General features: G+C 42.7%; 1 protein-coding gene across 1 annotated transcript in view; it reads right to left on the reverse strand.

Moving 5' to 3' along the window:
- Positions 1 to 20464, reverse strand: part of MYO3B (myosin IIIB) — a gene marked incomplete at its 5' end in the record, with an annotated part of 368039 nt that overhangs the window by 88575 nt on the left and 259000 nt on the right. The window contains 1 exon segment of the mRNA XM_008687102.2: positions 19409 to 19505. Coding sequence (XP_008685324.2) covers positions 19409 to 19505 — 97 coding nt within the window.

The raw sequence follows: 20464 nt of genomic DNA on the forward strand, positions 1-20464 counted from the left end.
TTTGCTTAGGTGTCAGCTTCTCCCAAGAGCCTTTTCTGCCCCATCCCCACCCTGGCCACCTCTTCCACTCTGGGCAGAGTTGGAGGCTCCGTGGTACGTTCTACAATCTACTAAGCATAACCACACTAAAAACTTGGTACTGTAACTAACTTATCTGGTGTTACATCCTGACCAATTGAAAGTGTCTGCAAATTCTACTGAAGGTGAGCTTTATCAAATTTTGATTAAGGGAGGGAGAGCAAAGAACAAGCCACTTGGCTTTTGAGATATCAGAGCTGTTCCTATTGCTGTGTTCATCAGTTTTGTCTTTTCTTCTTCATATTTTAGTTGCTGAAAATGCTCCAAATCCTCAAAATGTCTGAATATTGACCAATCACTAATCAATGAAAGTGTAGTAATCTTTGACTTCCTCCCCGAAGTAAGTGACTAAAAGAACTGGTGGCAAAATGTTGCCTTTTTTTCTTTCTCTGATTAAAAAATAACATATATTCACTGTTGTGAATATTCAAGGAGAAGAAAATAAAGATCAGGGATAATTTCTATACCCAGATATAATTGCTGTTAATATCTTGGTGTATATCTTTTCAGATGTTTTTCTATGCATATAATATACATTTTAAAAAACAAAGTCTCATAATATGTTTGCCATTTTAACTTACGTATGGTGGTTACAAGCATCTTTCAATGTCTTTGTGCACAATATGCACATATGCAAGTGTGCATGTATGTCATATTTACGGCTGTATAGTATTATATTGGGTGATTATCATAAATGATTTAATTAATCTCTTATTTTTGAATATTTAAGTTGTTTCAATTTTATGAAATTATAAATAAGGGATCATGAATTATTCTGTGCATAGTTATGAGTACTCGTCCAATTATTTTCTTGGCTAAATCTTAATTCGAGGCTATTGGGTCAAAGGGTGAGCAAATTCTTTGCTTGTTTTAGAGCTTTTGAATTATATCCCCAAAATCCTCTCTAAAAGGCAACAAAAATTAACATTCATACCTGCAAAAGTATGAAAGGACCCACTTTCCCTCATATCATCAACACTGGGTATTATCAGTCTTTTTAATCTTTGCTTATCTCTTTGGCCAAAAAAAAGGGGGGGTACCTCATTACTAGTTTAATTGGGATACTTTAGGAATTCGTTGATTCCTAAAGAAGGGAAACATTATTCCTGGGTTTTAATATATGACATGAAGGAAATATGAAGGGTACAGAAGAAGTGAAAACAAATAATAATCATGCAAAATAAAATCATCAGTATTGCAGAAATAAAAGGGAAACAAGAAAGAATGATCACAACTTTTGTATTATTGGTTTTTCATTAGGTCTGGCCACTTGGTAACTTTCATAAAGATTTTGAAGGCATACCATGTATTTCAGTATCCCAATTGGTATCACCGCTGAATAAGTTGAAAATGCAAGTTATACTTAACTAGATGGATATTATGTTCTTGGACACATAATTATTTTAAGTTTTAGAACATGGCTCAAGGACAAATTCATCAAAAGGGCTCAAAATGCCTGATAAATGTTTCATAACGCCATTGCTCGAAGTTAGCACTACTAGTTAGATGTGTGTACTTATGCTAATTTCCCAAGTCCCACTGAGTCCTTTAAATTTGATATTTGCTTGCCTCATTGCTTTTCCCCAACCATAAGCCCACACAGCCTTAATCTGCCAGTTCTTATATTCTCATTTCTTTTTTTTTTCTCCTTTACTACTTTATTGCAGGCAGCTGTCGTGTGTCAAGTCTAAGGTAAGAGCAGGAGGCTTTTTTTCATTCTGCTGAGAATGCTTGCCTTATTGGAAAAAAAAGGACACTAAGAGCCCTTAAAATAACCCATACTGAAAGTAACTCATAAAACTTACTTCAGTTCTTTGTCAGCAGCTAAGGGAGCTAAGAGAAAACTGGCCTCAGACCCAGGGATGGGATTCAGATGCAGTAGTGAGGAAGAACACCGTGACCCGAAGAAACGCACGGCCATTGGCTGAATACACTTTACGGTGCTGAGAATCTGACTGGATCATCTCGTTTAATCCTCGTGTCTGGGCTAGCAGCCTAGGTCCTTCTAGGGTTCGCTTTTCACAGCTGAAGCTTGGGCCGATGGAATAACCTGCCTAGGTGGCATCCAGACATCCTGATCCAAACCCAGATCCGGTGGACACAGTGCCTGTGTTCTCAGTCTCCAGCACCTTTTTTTTTTTTTTTTAAACTGGACTCTTCCAGATAGTCACACAATCATATTTGGGATCTTAATAAATGTTGCTTGGAGCGACTAACATTTAATTCTAGAAAACTTGCCAGGAAGTAGATTAAATTAAGCCCAACTCTATCTAGAGATACTCCTTGATCCCTGACCTGTTGACCTTTTATTTACCTTGTCTTCATGGATTAAGATTATATACACTGTACCAGTCAAGATTCTAATTTGGTGGAAAGACTTCTTAAGATTCTGTATAATTATAAATACAACATATATTACATGTGTAATACAAGGTCCTCAGTAACCTCCCAGATGCCATTCGTTTGTTCCACAAATATTTATTGAGTACCTTTGTCTCTTGCTGTTATTGGGGATACAGCAACAAGGAAATCTAAGATTCCTATGCTCTTAAGAACCTACATTCTAGTGGGGGAAGCAGACAATGAATGAAAGAAATAAGTAAATATGCTAGCACATTAAACAGAAGTGCCAAAGAAGAAAATTGAAGCAAGAAAGGGGCAAAAGAAGTGCTGGAGTCAGGGTCTGCAATTTTACACTGAATGGCTGCAGTAGATGATATCTGAGCAAAGCCCTTAATAAATAAATAGGAATTGATGTCTTTGCGTATATTTTCAAGCAAAAGCTCCTACGGGGTAAAACACATTACATGTTATAGCATGTAGAGGCCAGAAGACTACTCATAAACGGTAAAGGTTTAGCAACATACTTCATGATATATATTTATGATAAACATGTACATATTCATGCCATATTAGTTCCAGAGCACGTGGGCTGGTGCTAAAACACACCCACCTAATGGTGTATTTTGAATTCTAAGTATACAACAAATAATTTTTTGGTATAAGTTTTTTCAAATACTTCATGGGACATAATGCTAAAAAAACTATTTATATAAAATTCAGATTTAAGTGAGTATCCTATTTGCTAAATATGGCAACTCTAACTTGGGCAAATCAGTACCTCAGAGTCTTCATCGGGAAAATATAAATAGAAATTCTTGCCAAACTGGGAGAAACAAAAGATAAAATGAATTTATGGGACTTCATCAAGATTAAAAGTTTCTGCACAGCCAAGGAAACAGTCAGAAAAACTAAGAGGCAGCCCACGGAATGGGAGTAGATATTTGCAAATGACACTACAGATAAAGGACTGGTATCCAAGATCTACAAAGAACTTCTCAAACTCAATACACGAGAAACAAATAAACAAATCAAAAAATGGGCAGAAGATATGAACAGACACTTTTCCAAGGAAGACATACAAATGGCTAACAGACACATGAAAAAATGTTCAAAATCATTAGCCATCAAGGAAATTCAAATCAAAACCACACTGAGATACCACCTTACGCCAGTTAGAATGGCAAAAATAGACAAGGCAAGAAACAACAATTGTTGGAGAGGATGTGGAGAAAGGGGATCCCTCCTACATTGTTGGTGGGAATGCAAGTTGGTACAGCCACTCTGGAAAACCGTGTGGAGGTCCCTTAAAAAGTTAAAAATTGAGCTACCCTATGATCCAGCCATTGCACTACTGGGTGTTTACCCCAAAGATACAGACGTAGTGAAGAGAAGGGCCATACGCACCCCAATGTTCATAGCAGCAATGTCCACAATAGCTAAATTGTGGAAGGAGCCGAGATGCCCTGCAACAGATGACTGGATTAAGAAGTTGTGGTCCATATATACAATGGAATATTACTCAGCAATCAGAAAGAACGAGTTCTCAACATTTGCTACAACATGGACGGCACTGGAGGAGATAATGCTTAGTGAAATAAGTCAAGCAGAGAAAGACAACTATCATATGATTTCTCTCATCTATGGAACATAAGAACTAGAATGATCAGTAGGGGAAGAAAGGGATAAAGAAAGGGGGGGTAATCAGAAGGGGGAATGAAACATGAGAGACTATGGACTATGAGAAACAAACTGAGGGCTACAGAGGGGAGGGGGGTGGGGGAATGGGATAGACTGGTGATGGGTAGTAAGGAGGGCACATATTGCATGGTGCACTGGGTGTTATACGCAACTAATGAATCATCGAGCCTTACATCGAAAACCGGGGATGTACTGTATGGTGACTAACATAATATAATAAAAAATCATTATTAAAAAAAAAAAAATCTTGCCAAACTGGGACAAAAGGATTCCAATTGTGCTTTTAGGCAGAATGAAATGTAAATGTAAGACAATAGCATTTAAAAAGAATTAAGAGATATAAGAATTAAGAATTTAGAAACACACACTTAGCAAGGTGTTATATTAGTCTTTGTAATTCTGTACTTCTGAGAGACAAGTCCCCGAAACAAGAAACTTCAGGCTTGACAGACGGGAGAAGGACAATGACAGGTGTCTGGGGTGGCTTCCTTTCTGTAACATCTGTCTCTCCTTTGGGCGGGGTCACAAGGTGACTTGTGGGTTGAGTTACTTTTGAGTTACAGTTCTAGTACTTTAAAGACGGAATTAGGCCAGGGCACAGACTTGTGGAGACAAAGGAAACTTCACACTTTTTTTCATGCTGTACGTGGGAAAACTGAGGCCCAGAAAGGCCGATGTGACTTGTCCAAGTCAAGTCAGAGGAAGAGACGAGTCTAACATTCACATCCTTTGGATGATGCTCTTGTCACCAGTACACCCTCAAAAGAGAGTATTTAACCCAATTTTCCTCTTTGAATTCTGGAAGCAAGGCTTGGTTCGGAGAAAGAAAAGCAAGAAATCCTAAAAGAAAGTGCATGATGAGCACGGCCTTAAATGATGAGGCCCGAAGACAGATGAGGAAGGGGGCATGAGGGTAGGGAGGAACAGCTCTGGGAATTTTTAAAAAATTAGGTGAAAAAGCCTAAACAAGACTGTGTAATTAACAGTGTCACAGTGGAGGAAGCTCAAGGACAGACAGCATGCAGGGCAATGCTGATGTGAAATACATATTTAGGTCTGGATTGAGAGGGAGTGGGATCTAAAGAGAAAGGGGCTATGAAGTGCCCAGCCAAAAGGAGGGAAATAGCACTGACTTGATTTTTTAATTTTAACTTTTTATTTTGACTTAATTTCATATTTATAGTAAAGATGAAAGAGTAACAGAAGGGATTCTGCATAGTCCTGAGCAGATTCTCCAAATAGTAGCAAAGTACACATTTGCTTTATCCTCTCTCTCCACGCTCTCTTTCTCTTGGTACATGTATACCGATATCCATATACGCAAAAACAATACTTATAATATTTTTCTGAACCATTTCAGAGTCAGTTGCACCTGATGCTCCTTTTTCCCTAAATACTTCCGTGTGTGCTTCTCAAAAGCAATGGCACTCTCTCATATGACCATAGTACAATAACCAAAATCAGGAAATCAACATTAATACATACTATCATCCAATATATCAAATGTTCAGATTTTGCCAACTGTCCCAACAATGTCTTATTCTACAGAAAAGGAAAATTCTGGACCATACACTGCATTCAGTTGTCATGTTTCTCTAGTCTCCTTTCATCTGGAACATTTCCTCAGTCATCCTTTGCCTTTCATTTTGAAGCCTACAGGTCAGTAATTTTGGAAGAGGTCTGTCTGTTGGGTTTGTCTGCTGTTTCTTCATGATTAGATTCAGGGTATGCACATTTGGCAGGAAATCCACAGAAGGGATGTTGTGTTCTTCTCAGTGCATCCTATCCAGAGGCACATGCTGTCAATTTGTCCAATTATTGGTGATGCTAACTTTCATCACTTGGTTAAAGTGCTGTCTGCCAGATCGCCCCACTGCCCTTTTGTAATTACTAAGTACCTCATGGAGATTTACTCTGTGACTACGTAAAAAGCTTAAACTTTCACCTAATAGTTTAGCATCCACTGATGGTTTTTGTCTGAAACAGTGATTATTTTGGTAGTTGCCAAACAATGATTTTCTGTTTTCATCATTCCTTTTACATTTATTATTTCACATTTTATTTTAAAAAAAAAAGCTCACCCCATTACTTCCTTTCTTCATCCTCCTTTTCCTCCCTCCATCCCTCTCTCCCTCCCCACTTCTTACACTCCTTCCCCCCTTTTATACTCCCTCTCTTATTTTTTTCTATCAATGTAGATTAATGGATTCTTATTTTATTCAGTAGATTATATGCTTTTATTATCATTATTTACTTTGATACTGAAATTGTCCTTAATTCGGCATTGGCTTTATTTATTTATTTATTTATTTATTTATTTTTATTTTTTTAGAGACGGGGAGAGAGGGGTGGGGAGGATCAGAAAGACAATCTTAACCATGCTCCAGGCCCAGCAGGAACCAGACACAGGGCTTGATCTCATAACTCTGAGATCGTGACCTGAGCCGAAACCAAGAGTCAGAGGCTTAACCAACTGAGCCACCCAGGCATCCGTGGCTCAACTTTAAAGAGTTAAGAGTCACAGGCTTCAAAATGAATGCCTCAGAAGAGAATGTAGAACACTAAAAATCACACAGAGAAAAGTGAATGCTTCAGATAGAGCGAAAATAACTCCACTATTTGTGAGTGCTTTTTATGTGTCAGGTGAGATGCTGTGTACTTTATATGTTATCTCATTGAACTTTCTCAACCTGGTGAGGTAAACATTGTGCCATTTTGTCTTCCACTTAAAGATGAGGAAATGGATGGGGTGCCTGGGTGGTTCAGTGAGTTAAGCATCTGCCTTCAGCTCCGGTCATGGTCCCAGGGTCCTGGGATGAAGCCCCGCATATCAGGCTCCCTGCTCAGCGGGAGCCTGCTTCTCCCTCTCTCTCTGCTGCTTCCCCTGCTTGTGCTCTCTCTTTCTCTCAAATAATTGAAAAAATAAATAAAGATGAGGAAATGGAGAAAATAAGTTCATCAAGGTCTTCCCTTTAGTAGCAGCAGATCTAGTGGACTGTAGAAAGCCCCTGCTTTCAAGTGCCAGGCAGCCCTACAAAGAAGTGTGGAAATCTTTGGGAAAGGAAATGGTCTTAGAAGCAAGTCTGCAGGGGCACCTGGGTGGCTCAGTCGGTTGAGCATCTGCCTTAGGCTCAGGTTGCGATCTCAGGGTCCTGGAATCAAGTACCGTGTCGGGCTCCCAGTTCAGTGGGGAATCTACTCCTTCTGCCTCAGCCTCTCCCCCTGCTTGTGCTCTCTCTGTCTCGTTCTCTCTCAAATGAATAAAATCTTAAAAAAAAAAAAAAAAAAAAAAAAAGAAGCAAGTCTGCACTGTCACTGAGGGTAGCTGGACATTCATTCCAGGATTTATAAAGTCATCTGAACTCTCTGCATTTTTACAAATGGAGCACTTGGAAACTGTCTACAAGTCTGTCATCAGTCTAGGAACTTCCCTAACCTGCACTGTGGCAACAGTTCAACCCTGCCTGCAATCCAGTGAAGAAAGCATAAAGAAAGAGTTCATTTGTGCCAATGTCACCTGACACAGATCCAGAAAAACATGAGTTGGCCAAGTCACCCAGGCAAGCATTCCCATGGGTCAAGACAAGTGAAAGCCAAACTCAGGAAGAGAGGATAAAACTAAGGGAACAGCAGGGCAGGGATTCTTAAGAAAGCTGGTGTCTATTCAAGTCTTTAGATCCCAGGTGAAGACAGGGCTGTAACACTGCCCTCCTGGCAGGCTCACATACCAGATCCTTCTTCCTGCAACAATACCACCCCCTCCGCCACCACCACACCACCACGTTTAATATCAAATTGTAGATCCTATGAGAACGCACTTAGGTGAAAAAAGTATGTGGCACGCGAGTGAAACAAGTGGAGACAACTGCCCTGCCTGAGAGGGAAAAGCACAATTGGATCTGAGAATAACACCCTTACACTCCCAGGGGGAACAAACTAAAAATAAAAGACAACAAGGTGCTTCCTGCCAGTCAGTAAATCCAATAAGCAAAGGAGATGCCTCAACCTGGCGCTGGGTAGTTAACCATCAGCCTGACTCCCTCCACCCGAGAGCAGCCATGTGGTTCTCAGAGCTAACAGCTGCCAAGCAGAACCCCTCAGATTAACCCATAGGTGGTGTTGAACCACTTCCCATTAAGATATTTGCAAAGCAAACAAAAATGATAGCCCCACTCTGAGCGCTGGGAGCCAGCCAGGAGCGCTGGCTGTTCCTGTTGACACAAAGAGCTCTCCGGGGAAGGTCTGGGCCAGAGCAAGGAAGGCCATTCCTGCCTGTGTCTCCAGACTGTGTTGATTTTAGGCCATTAGAATCTTGGTAACAGGGTCTGTTTATTATCTAATTTCCCAATCACAGCGGTCGCTAGAGCCCTGTTTCACCAAAGCTCTCTATTCCTGTCTTCCTGACCTACACCATTCAGATGAAACGAAAAAAATTCAACCCTCCTCCTGTTTTGTCTACTTATCAAGGAGACAAGTCTGAGAAGTCACTGAGATACACACAGAAAAAGTGTGGCATTACTACTGTCAACAGCTTCCGTGGCAAATACTGGCTTAGGTTCCTTCTTAAAGTGACTGGGGCAATGCTAATGGGAAATATGCTGGAGTATTTGTGCCTTACAGGTAGAAGCCAACTGCCACTGAATTCACAAAACACAGTTGGAGCAGAAACACTAATATTTTTTCATTTTAACCCAGAGAAGAAAAGGAAATCAAGTTAATAAGGTTGTGGAAATATACAAAGTTAATCCTCCTCTAACCTCAGGATTATAATCTAGATTTCCTTAAGTGTTGATGATAAACACTTTTATGCAGAATTCATGTTTACACAAATTTTGTTTCATGCAATATTTTCAACTTGAGCAGGTTTTCTTTTCTCCTACACTCACAAAATGGGTAATATGTAGGTTATAAACAAGGGATAATAAAATGGTAAGAACTTGCCAGATTTTGTCATTACTTGAAATTGTCCTTTAGATGAGAAACCAGAACTTTAGAGGTGTAGGTATCAACTATATAAGGAGAGAGATAGAGACATTGAAAGAGAGAGAGAGAGAAGGAAAGAAAGAAGGAAAGGGAGAGAGGTAAAGAAAGATGGAGATTTCTTTAGAAAATGTAGAGGCATCATCATTCTAAAAAGTTGATTTTTTTTTAAAGAAAGGGGAGTTGACATTTAAAGTACAAAGTTAAAGAGTAACTTTTTAGAATCTTGAGCACATCGTTCAGTTTTAGATGATACTTATCCAAATAAAATGAAATGTCACTGGACCAAAGTTCTCTGTAAATGTTCAAGTTTTCCAGAGAAAAAGTGTATCCAACTTTGCAGGTCGGCTCTGCAGAGCTCATGCCATCACTGGCTGACAGCATCATTTGCTAATGGCAAATGTGTTCATGTCCTCAGGTGATCACATTAAAGGCCTTGATGGGGTGGTGCCGTAACTTCAGCGATACATAAGCTATGTCAAACATACCAGAAACTGGTTTTCATGCCAAGCTGTCCAAATCATTTCTGAAGATGCTTCATGTTTGTCTGAGACACCGGGCACAAAACATTGCCTTGAAGTGTGGATCTCGTGTGTGTGTGTGTGTGTGTGTGTGGGAGTGGTCAGAGAACCCAAGTAAAAAATGTGTTCTAACATTATTTCCGCTTAAGTTCACTACATCTGGTTCCTAGAAACTAACACTAAATTGTTTTTTAAGACCATTGAATTATTTATTTGAGAAAGAGAGAGACAGCGAGAGACGGCATGAGCGGGTGCGGGGGAGGGGGAGAGGGAGAAGCAGGCTCCCGCTGAGCAGGGAGCCTGACACAGGGCTCAATCCCAGGACCCTGGGATGGTGACCCGAGCTGAAGGCAGACACTTAACTGACTGAGCCACCTAGCTGCCCCTGAACCAATCCTAAATTAAGATATTAACCACAGACAGCTACCTGCCAATAATTGAGCTTCATAAAGAAAACACATAATTAAGTATCTGGGTCTTATTTTTGAGTTAGGCAGTTAGATTCATCATAGAAAAATGAGACAATGTTAACATTTCCCTTACTTATTTTGTTAGCTCTGCTAGGTTTCTGAGAAAGCCAGATTACTAATTTATTAAAAATCAATTATTATGTTCAAGTCAAACTCAACATAAATAAGAAGCATTTCTTGAGGTCAAACAAATTAAATTTACCTTTGGATTTGACAGAAATAAAAATTGAAAGAGCACATATTCATTCATCCATTTCAATTACCTTTATGCTTATGATGGCCCATGATTCTAGATCCAGATTTAGCTGAATCATTCAGAAGTGAGTGACAGTTTCAACCCTGGAGTTTATTATCTCATGTAGAATACAGTAATAACAGTTAACGTTTTTGTGCATTTACTACATGCTAGGTAGTCTTCTAAACATTCCCTATAGTTTATTCTCACAACAGCCATAGGAGGAAGGTGCCATTATTAGACATATGCTTTAACTTGCCCAAGGTCAGAGCTAGCTGGACACCGACCTGAGCCCAGACAGAAGCAATCTGGCTCCAGGGTCTGTAGCCTAAACCACTTCCTCTGCCTGCATGGTGCCTCTGCACACACTGGACAGGAATCAGACTCAGAGGCTAGTGGGGCCAGGCCATGAATTAAGTAGGCCATGAGAAGGTATCACTGAAAGACAGCTTCTACACGGTTCCAACAGACTGCTGTTAGATACTCCAATTTTTCAAAAGCCATCAGAAATCCGAATTATTCCATGGAATCTGTTTTTATATGTTGGAAACTAATTAAGAATTTCAAAAACATTGTGCAGGCCAAACAAAATATGTCTGCAGACCATATTCTACCCAAACTGTACGTGTACATCTTTCAGCTTACAGAATATGGTCCAAAATATTTCGTGCATCTTTTAAGCCTCCTACGTCTTGGCTCCCATCTGCCTATTTGCCTGTTATAGTACTCTCTGCATCCCGCCACTCCCACCCCTCCCCCCTCAGCCGTCATCCCACTGGACACCTCACCTTCCCTGAGCGCCCCCTGAACACCCTGCCTCTGGACCATGGCTCACTCTTTCTCCCGCCTGGGATATTCTTCTCCGAGCTCTAGTCTGCTTCAAGGCCCTGCAGGAGGTGCCACATGTGTGATACCTTGAAGAATGGGTAAAATATAAACAGGTAAAGAAAGAACTGGCAAGGAAATTCTATTCGGAAGGAATAGCATGAACAGATATACAGAAACAGGAAAACAAAAGACATATTGAAAACCACCAAACAGCTCCAAATATTTTAAAAGAGGCCTCCAGTCTCTGGAATCTGGTCCTATGAAGAGAACTTGGACTGCTGACATTCTTGACATCCACAATCCTTCTAAAAGGCTCCTTTGCATAAGGATCACTGATGATTTAAGGTTTGTTGAAATAGTTCAGATAAATATTTATGTACAGCCATAGGCAAATCCACAAGGAAAAATATAACTCAAAACAGATTTTTTTCCTGCAGTTCCTTTCAGCTGGTGATAAGGTTTCTGGCTTCAAAAAGGTTTTGAAAATAAATGTGACCAATTAATATTTTAAAAATCAAGAAACTCTAAGAAGGCCCTAATAATCGAGTGAGCTCTGAAAGTTATCATTTGAGGGTGTGCCAGTGGAATCCTGGCCATACTGGCAAGGGTGAGTTGGGCCCAAAGTCAACCTCAGATTTATCCCTGAGATAATCTCCAGGAACACAAGAAAATAAAATTTGGCTCTCAAGTTAAAGCAGAGAGTGAGCATTGTTCAACGTTTCTAAAGTGCTGGAATCCTCAATGCTTAGTTTAGTCTAAAGCCCTAGAGCAAAGCCAGAGGGGTTTTGACCCTTCATATCAGGTTAGCTTTACAGTGACCTTTTATTTTTTTAATTTTTTTTAAATAAAAAAATTTTTTTTAAGTTTTTAAAAAGATTTTATTTATTTATTTGAGAGAGAGACTGAGAGAGCACAAGCAGGGGGAGTGGCAGAGGGAGAGAGAGAAACAGATTCCCTGGTGACCAGGGTGCCCAACACAGGGCTCGATCCCAGGACCCTGAGATGTTGACCTGAGCGGAAGGCAGATGCATAACCAATAGAGCCACCCAGGTGCCCCTACAGTAACCTTTTTTTTTTTTTTTTAAAGATTTTATTCATTTATTCGACAGAGATAGAGACAGCCAGCGAGAGAGGGAACACAAGCAGGGGGAGTGGGAGAGGAAGAAGCAGGCTCATAGCGGAGGAGCCTGATGTGGGGCTCGATCCCAGAACGGCGGGCTCACGCCCTGAGCCGAAGGCAGACGCTTAACCGCTGTGCCACCCAGGCGCCCCCCTACAGTAACCTTTTAACTACTACTATTACCACTATTGCTACCACTTCTATCACCACAAGCAACAGCAGCTGGTCATCATCCCATAGCATTTATTATGCATCCAGAACTACACTAGTTCCCTTGCACAGATCATCTCTTATCCTCACACTCACTACTGTTTTGCAGCCCAGCATCCTGAAGTTCAGAAAGATGAAGGAACCTGCCCAAAGACTTATAGTTTAACCCGGGACTGTCACCAAGGCCCATCTGCTTTCCAAAAAAATGAGATAACACACAGAGTGTCTTTCACATCATCAGCGCTTCATCAAAGAAGGCCACCACCTCCACCACTGTTCCCACACCTGCTGCCTACTTCCTTCGGGGTCCATATAAGGTCCTCTAATGCCTTGGTGCATTGACTTGGCCACAGCAGTAGAAAGCTTGCTGGAGGGCACTAGCCCCCTGTGGGCGTGAAATGGAAGTGGAAGGAAAACTGAGCATGGGTACTGAAGGGTGGGAAAGGAAAGGTCCTCCTGATACATAAGAAAAGTTTTGTTTTGTTTCATCTTCTTCATGGTGCCACATATTTCTGCAATGACCCCCTCATGCAGAGTGTTTGTCAAGATATGTGGCAATCCATACTTTCACAGCCCACATGAAAATCTGGCCCACAGTCGGCCCTGACTGGGAGGCTGTTTCTCTGGCTCATCGATTCTGAGGTCAGCCCAACTGGCTCCAAGCCCCAGAGCTGCAAGGATGACACACGGGAGAAATATGTGCTCGTTTTCCCCTCTCGTGAGGTGCCAGCTCTCCTCAAGCTGCCTGAGTCATGAAGATCCCATCACTCTGAGTCTGAATCCTCACTCAGGTGGCCCACACGAAGCAGCTTCTCCGGAGGTGTGTTACAAGCTGCCGGGTGAAAACATGTGCACCAGCATTATCAATCTCCTGCCTCCCTTGTAGGGCCTTCTTTTTATACAACAGGCTGGCTGTGCTAAAGAATGTCAAATAAAAGCCTTGCGAGAGCTTTGCCATATGCAGGCCAAATTAAATTAAGGAGCATAATCCTCACTATTGTATTTATCAGCATTAAAATAGAGGATTACCATCATGGGAACAAAGCCCCACGACATGAAAGACTATTTCCTTTCTGTCATTCACTGTACATAGTTACAGGCTCGCGGAGGATGTGGAGCAGAGGAGTGCCACCCCAACCACTGATTTCTACTTTCAACCTGGAGTTGCCTTCTCCTTAGCCAAGTTTGCTTCCACCCCCATGATATACAGATGGGAGCATCTTCTCCACGAGGCTTTATCCCAAGACTTTGGGGCTGGAATTTTTCCACCAGTCACAGGATGACAGTTTTATGCCAATCAGAGTTTATTTCTTAGCTGGCTGTGATTTAAGATTTGTTACAATGACAGTTATAAAGAACACAGAGCAGAAAAAAGCCATGGGCTAAGCATTTGGAGCCTGGAACCTAGACTGGCAACAGAAATGTAACAGTATCTCAAAAGTGTCAGCTCTGGAGTCAGAAGGCCTGCATCCAAACCCTGACTCTGTCACTTTACTAAGCCACATTGGCAAATCACTTATAATATCTTTTTTTTTTAAAGATTTTTAAAATTTATTTATTCGACAGAGATAGAGACAGCCAGCGAGAGAGGGAACACAAGCAGAGGGAGTGGGAGAGGAAGAAGCAGGCTCATAGCGGAAGAGCCTGATGTGGGGCTCGTTCCCATAATGCCGGGATCACGCCCTGAGCCGAAGGCAGACGCTTAACCGCTGTGCCACCCAGGCGCCCCTATAATATCTTTTTTTTTAAGCTTCCACAAAGGCAACTTATTAACAGAAAACAATAATTTGAGGAATCCTGTTCATAGCAACCACGGCAACCCCCTTCCTGCAGGTGCTGTCGGAGATGTGGGGTGAGGGTGACATCCTCAATCCACCTGATCTTCATGCCTGAGCAGGCAAGGGCTCGGAGGGCTGACTGGGACCCTGGTCTAGGGGTCTTGGTTCTATTTCCTCCTGTGACCTAGAGTTTGATGTGGAACGCAGTGATGCCCAGCAACTTGCCCCTCTGGGCTATATTCTGGCAGCTAAATGGCAGCACAGGTAGAGGACTCATCTGGGTCAGCCTTCACCTTCATCTCACCAGTCACACGGCAGATGGTTTCCTTGCCAGAAAGATCGGTGACATGGACAGAAGTGTCACTGAAGGATGCAAAGATGTGGCAGACACAACACACATTTTCTCCTTTAGCTACCCAAGGTCCAAGGCTGATGACCTGTTTTTTCTTCTTTTCCTTCCCCGTGGAGATGCCATTTCTGCATGTCTTCTCCAGACACCGCCACCAGAAAGTGAATTACTTGTAATATGTTAATGTCAGAAATTGTAAAATGTATACCTCTTTCGTCGGGTAGTTATATAAGGATTAAATAAGGTAATACATGAAGAACACTTAGTACAGTGCCCAGGAATTTGTTAATCAATGTCAAATGTTAGTTGTTTTTATTGTTGGAGAGAGAAGCTCTGATTTCAAACCCAGACCTGCCATCTATTCTCGGTGTGACACTGGGTGACCCTCCCAGTTAGCTGATTAGGGCAGGAGTAGGTAAATCTGATACGTCCAACTCAGCACTGGTCTCTAGACCAGCATGTGGGACCTTCTTATCTTAGCCTTCCCTGGTTTGGTTTACTTATCAGTAACGTGGAGTCAGTAATACCACCCAAAAGGCCAGAACGAGAATCATGTGAGATCATTGTGGAAAAGACCTGGATTCACAACAAATGTTGAGTCAATCTGAATGATTACATTGTTCTTATTCTCAGCAATATTTCTTGCCATGTTTGGGTCTTCCTTATGAACTCTTCCCTCTGATTTTGCCTTCCCTTTATCTTTCCCTGGTACCTATCTGCTCCCATCACTACCCCTTCAGGACTCTTCTGGCGTTCTCTCCTACGAAGCTGCAAATGCCCATGCTCACGTTCCCAGCTTTCCTTGCAGCTCCCTGGCAGAGCCACCTCTGCAAATTGGCAATCGCTGGCCAGTGAGATGCAAGGGGTGTCCTAGAGACTTCTGGGAAACAGACAGAGACTCCTGAAGAGAGCCACCTTCCCATCCATCTCTTCCTTCCTGCTTTGGACATTGCCATCTGAGGCAGTAGTGCTTAGCGCTGCTTCAGCCACCTTGTGACCACATATGGGGGCACTACTGATGTGTGGAAAGTAGCAAAGAGATGAAGAGGACCCATATCCTTAATGACATCCCTGAGCAAATGAACCAGCACCAGAACTTTTGTGTTTAGACCTCTATCCTGAGGGATTCTTAAACATATTAGTTGGAGGGTCTGTTAATTACTGCTAAGAGCATCATCATTGGCAAGACTTGGCTTTCTTCTTAGTCTGCCCATCTCTTCCCCTGGCATCCCCCTCCCCCCCAGCTTCCTTCCTATCGACCCCTGGGTTGATCCACAGGGCACTGAAAGTGATCATCAAGCACAGAGGGCAAAATGAGACCCCTAGCTCCCTGGGGCAGGCATGTCCTATCTGATGAATTATTCTCAATCCTATTGTTGCTGCCATCACCCAAAGATTAAGCAGGAAGAACATTTCTTTCATAAAAATCTGAGCCTTAAGAGGGGCATTGGAAGTCAGCTCAATAAACTTATTGAGTACCTACTGCACGTATTGGAAACAGGGAGAAGTAAGACTCAGTCCTCACCTTTGAGAGGACTCTACCTGTCAGCGTAGAGTCAACCACAACACCAGGCAATATGTGAAGAACAACAGAGTGATAAATCAAAGTGTGGGCCCAGGACCCTGTCTGTGAGCCATTACTGCTCACAACGTCATAAGGAGCTTGTGCCAGACTGTAAATCAATTTATCACCAAGCACACTGGTTAGCTGCACTGATATTTTTTTTCATAGCAAACCTTGATGAAGAAAGCAGTGTGTTGCTTTACATTCTGATAGAAGTTCATTACCTCGTCGTGAGCCAGGATTTTGAGTAGTTCTGTTATAATGGACTACAAGTGTTCAAGGAATGTTGAAGAGAACTGAGGTCTTCATGGAGGAAAGGGATATGACAATGTGTCTTGATGAGACAGCTAATTGCTGAACAGAAAGGCATGAGCAGAGAGAACAGAGGTAGGTGCGCTGATAAAACAGTAAGTCTGACCGCACAGGGTGCATATCAGGGCATGCTGGAGGTGAGTCTGGAAGACAAAGTCCAGCAAGACAGAAAGAGCCTTGATATGGCACACTGAGACGTCTGAACCTCTTTTGGTCTAAAATGGGAAGCCATTAAAGTTCTTTGAAAAGTCAGAATATGCTTTAGGACAATTGATCAGGTGTCAGAAATAAAAGCCGGTCTGTAAAGAAGAGAAACAGGAGAGAGAGAACGAGATAATGGCAGGCCTGAACCAGGGAAGGACGCTAAGAAAATGACTGGAGGTGGGGTTACATGAGAGGCAGGGATCAAAACTGACTGCCAGAAAGAAAAACTGACTGCCAGGTTTCAAGGCTAGGTCACCAGAGAGCGTTTGTGCAATTCACCACAGTAGGAGGGTCAGGCACAAAAGGTACTTTACTGGGGACTTTTCTGCCGAGGCTCTGGTGTATAAATCAGAAACACACGGACAGCAGGGTTGGGCATGGGAGTGAGGGATTCAGAATAGAGACCTGAGAACCATGCTCACTGAGCTGAGAGTTGGTATCAGAACACACCAGTGAGAGAGGATATCACCAGGTGAGGAGTAGAGAAGAAAGACAGTCAAGGACCTGCAGAACTGCCTCATTTCAATGGTGGGTGGATGAGGAGGATGGAGCCCGAGAAGACAGAGACCAAGGCATCTTAGAGGAAGAGCCTGAAGCCTGCCGGTCTGCAAACACCCAAGGAAGAGGGCAACCTGAGGCCAGCATGGCCCATGGAACGGGTGCTACAAAGTCTGATGAAGGTGAGGTTCTAGCAACTGGGAGCTGAACTTCCCAAGAGCAGTTGCAGAGACACGGGGAGGGCAGAGGTCAGATTTCAGGATCAAGGAGGAAGGGTAGGTGAGGGAATGAGGCGGCTGACCCAGATGCCCATCTGAGGAAGTCTAATAGTAAAAGTAAGAGGGAGGCCAGGGCCAAGAGTAGCCTTTTTTGTAGAATGGAGAAAGGTATAATAAGCAAAATGGAAGGAGACAGCAGAGAGAGAAAGCTGTGAAAGCAAGAGTGGGCTAACTGATGGGGGCAGGGCCTGGAGGACAGGACTGTGAATGAAGGTGTTAGCCTGTGCAAGGAAAAGACCCGTAGTCTTTTGAGACAAGAGCAAAGGAAGAAAGAATAGCTGAAGAGAAAGAGAGATTCTGAGATGCAGGGAAGCCAAGTTGAAGTTGCTCACAGCACCGCCCTGATACTCTGTAAAGTCAGCCACCAGCTTAGGTTGAGAGGAGTCAGGCTTGGGCTGGAGCCAGAGCCATTTACCAAACTGGTTTAGTGACTTGTCCAAGGTCAAACAGCTGGAAAATGTCAGCACTGGGACCAGAACTGAAGTCTTCCACCTGCGAAGTTCAAGGGTCTTCCTGCTGCATCAGAAATTCTAAACTTTGTTATTCTAGTATGAGGTGATAGGCCTATAATATTTCCTCAAGTACCCTTCAATGAGCTGTTCTACTGGGAAAGCAGTCTACTTAACAAGCAGTCCAACAACAATTTGAGACCACTAGAGAAGTACTGATAATGTAATTTGTCAAGTCTCAAAAATATTAGTAAGAAATCTCAAATAGGGGCGCCTGGGTGGCTCAGTCGTTAAGCGTCTGCCTTCGGCTCAGGGCGTGATCCTGGCGTTATGGGATCGAGCCCCGCATCAGGCACCTCCACTAGGAGCCTGCTTCCTCCTCTCCTACTCCCCCTGCTTGTGTTCCCTCTCTCGCTGGCTGTCTCTATCTCTGTCAAATAAATAAATAAAATCTTAAAAAAAAAAAAAAAGAAATCTCAAATAATTAAGAAATATTTTTTAAAATTACAAATCAAAACCACTTCTTTTTGCAAAGAAGTTTCTAACGATCTGCTTCTTTCTCCAAATCCTGGAGAAGACTTTTAATGAAAAGTCCCTATAACTGATTTAGAGGAAAATACGAAAGGTAAGCTTCATTCTAGTTAGACCTTCCCTTTGCCATGGTCCACTCCTTCCTGTAGTTGTGTCCTCTTCCTGGTGACATGTATCACAGGGCCTGAAAACCTCTTCTGGGAGAAGGTAGGTTATGGAGATGTCCCTGAAGAACTGGAAGCCTAGGAGTTCCTTCAGTCTCCAGTGCTTGATGGCCTGGGCTGGCCTGACTTAAAGTGACCTGAGCTTACATTTAGCCAGGGGCATTGTCCTCTGGAGGCCTGAGCAGCTCCTGTGCACACTGAAGATGATGCACCGTAGCCCTGGGCTGTGACCCTCTACTTATTTTGAGTTTTACTTAACTAGAAACTGGTGGGTAAACAGGAAATGATACTCCCTTTTTGCTTTATCTTAAACCCAAGGTTTTTCTACCTTGGGACATTTTGGGCTGGACAATACTTGGTTGTGAGGGGCTGTGCTGTGCATGGTAGGGTGTTTAGCAGTATCCCTGGTCTCTACCCACTAGAAGCCATGAGCACAATTCCACCCCCTAAAGGTGTGACAAAAAAAATATCTCCAGACATTGCCAAATGTCCCAGGGAGAAGAGGAGCAAAACTGTCCTCAGTTGAGAAAAACTGCTTTAACCTAATGAGGCCCAGTACCTGTTTTACCATGAAGAGAATCCAAAAAGCAGGTTGTGTTCAGGCTGCCCTGCAGAATAAAGACCTTCTGCCCACAGAGTAATGACCTCTGACCTGGGAGAATCCATAAAAAACACTTTTTGGCTCTACTTTCTCCAACTCACCAATATAACACACTGTTAGAAATACTTCTGTTTCACTGTCCATTGGAACAGAGAACACCTGAGTTTCAGACTGGAAACACTATGGATAAGACTCACCGATTTTTCTCAGTGTCAGCAGGAGAGTTGCTTGAAGTCACTGCATGGCCACCGTTGAATTCTGTTTGTGGACTGCTTTTATGATCTATTAGAGCCCCTCAGAACAGAGAGAAAACAAACAAGAAAACAAACAAAAAACTTAGAGATCTACAGCTAAGTTCAGAGGCAGGGTTAGGTTTTAGCACCCATCCATACTCTGCAGCACCTCTCTCCCTGCCCAAATGGTGTTATGCAGCCTTTGTCTACGACACGTCATCAACACTGACTTATTCTGTGATCCCAGCCAGCAAACTGGGTAAAATAATTCATAGTTATGGGAAAACAAGCTACCTTTCTCCAGCAATAGATAGAGATAGTGGACAGAGATTAGAGGCCCCCAGGAGAGGTCCACTGCAATGGTGGTGGCGTGCAGGAGTTGGAATGGCAGTGGGCTAGACAGCAGACCAGCTTCCAGTCCCAGCTGGACAGAGTGGGGCTGCCTGCTGATGCAGAATGTACATCGTAGAATGGATTGTCACAATGTGGGTAGGACAAACTGTAACTAGGGAATCATTCCCGGGATAACCCATGTCTACACTGTGAATGAGGGCAGTTTACTGATAAGTTTCTCAAGAGTGGGAGGAACAAATACAATTCTTCTTTCCTGTGACCATGGCTGCCCAGTCATAACTAATCAATCATCCCCCTCTTTTCCACTAAATCTTAATTCAGGTTCAAGTTCCTTTTTTTTTTTTTTTTTTTTTAAGATTTATTTATTTATTTGAGAGAGAGTGAGCTTACTCCAGTTGGGGGAGAGGTAGAGGGAGAGAGAGGGAGGATCCCAACAGACTCCCATGGGAGGGGGTGGGTGTGATGTGGGGCTTGACCTCACAACCCATGAGATCATGATCTGAGCAGAAATCCTGAGCTGGATGCTCAACCGACTGAGCCACCCAGGCTCTCCAGCTTCAAGTCCCCCCCCCTTTTTTTATTAAAGTTTTTATTTATTTATTTGACAGAGAAAGAGAGAGAGCACCCACAAGCAGGGGGAGCAGCAGGCAGAGGAGAGGGAGAAGC

Source organism: Ursus maritimus, unplaced genomic scaffold (assembly GCF_017311325.1).
Source record: "Ursus maritimus isolate PB19 unplaced genomic scaffold, ASM1731132v1 scaffold_1, whole genome shotgun sequence".
Taxonomy (NCBI): Eukaryota; Metazoa; Chordata; class Mammalia; order Carnivora; family Ursidae; genus Ursus; species Ursus maritimus.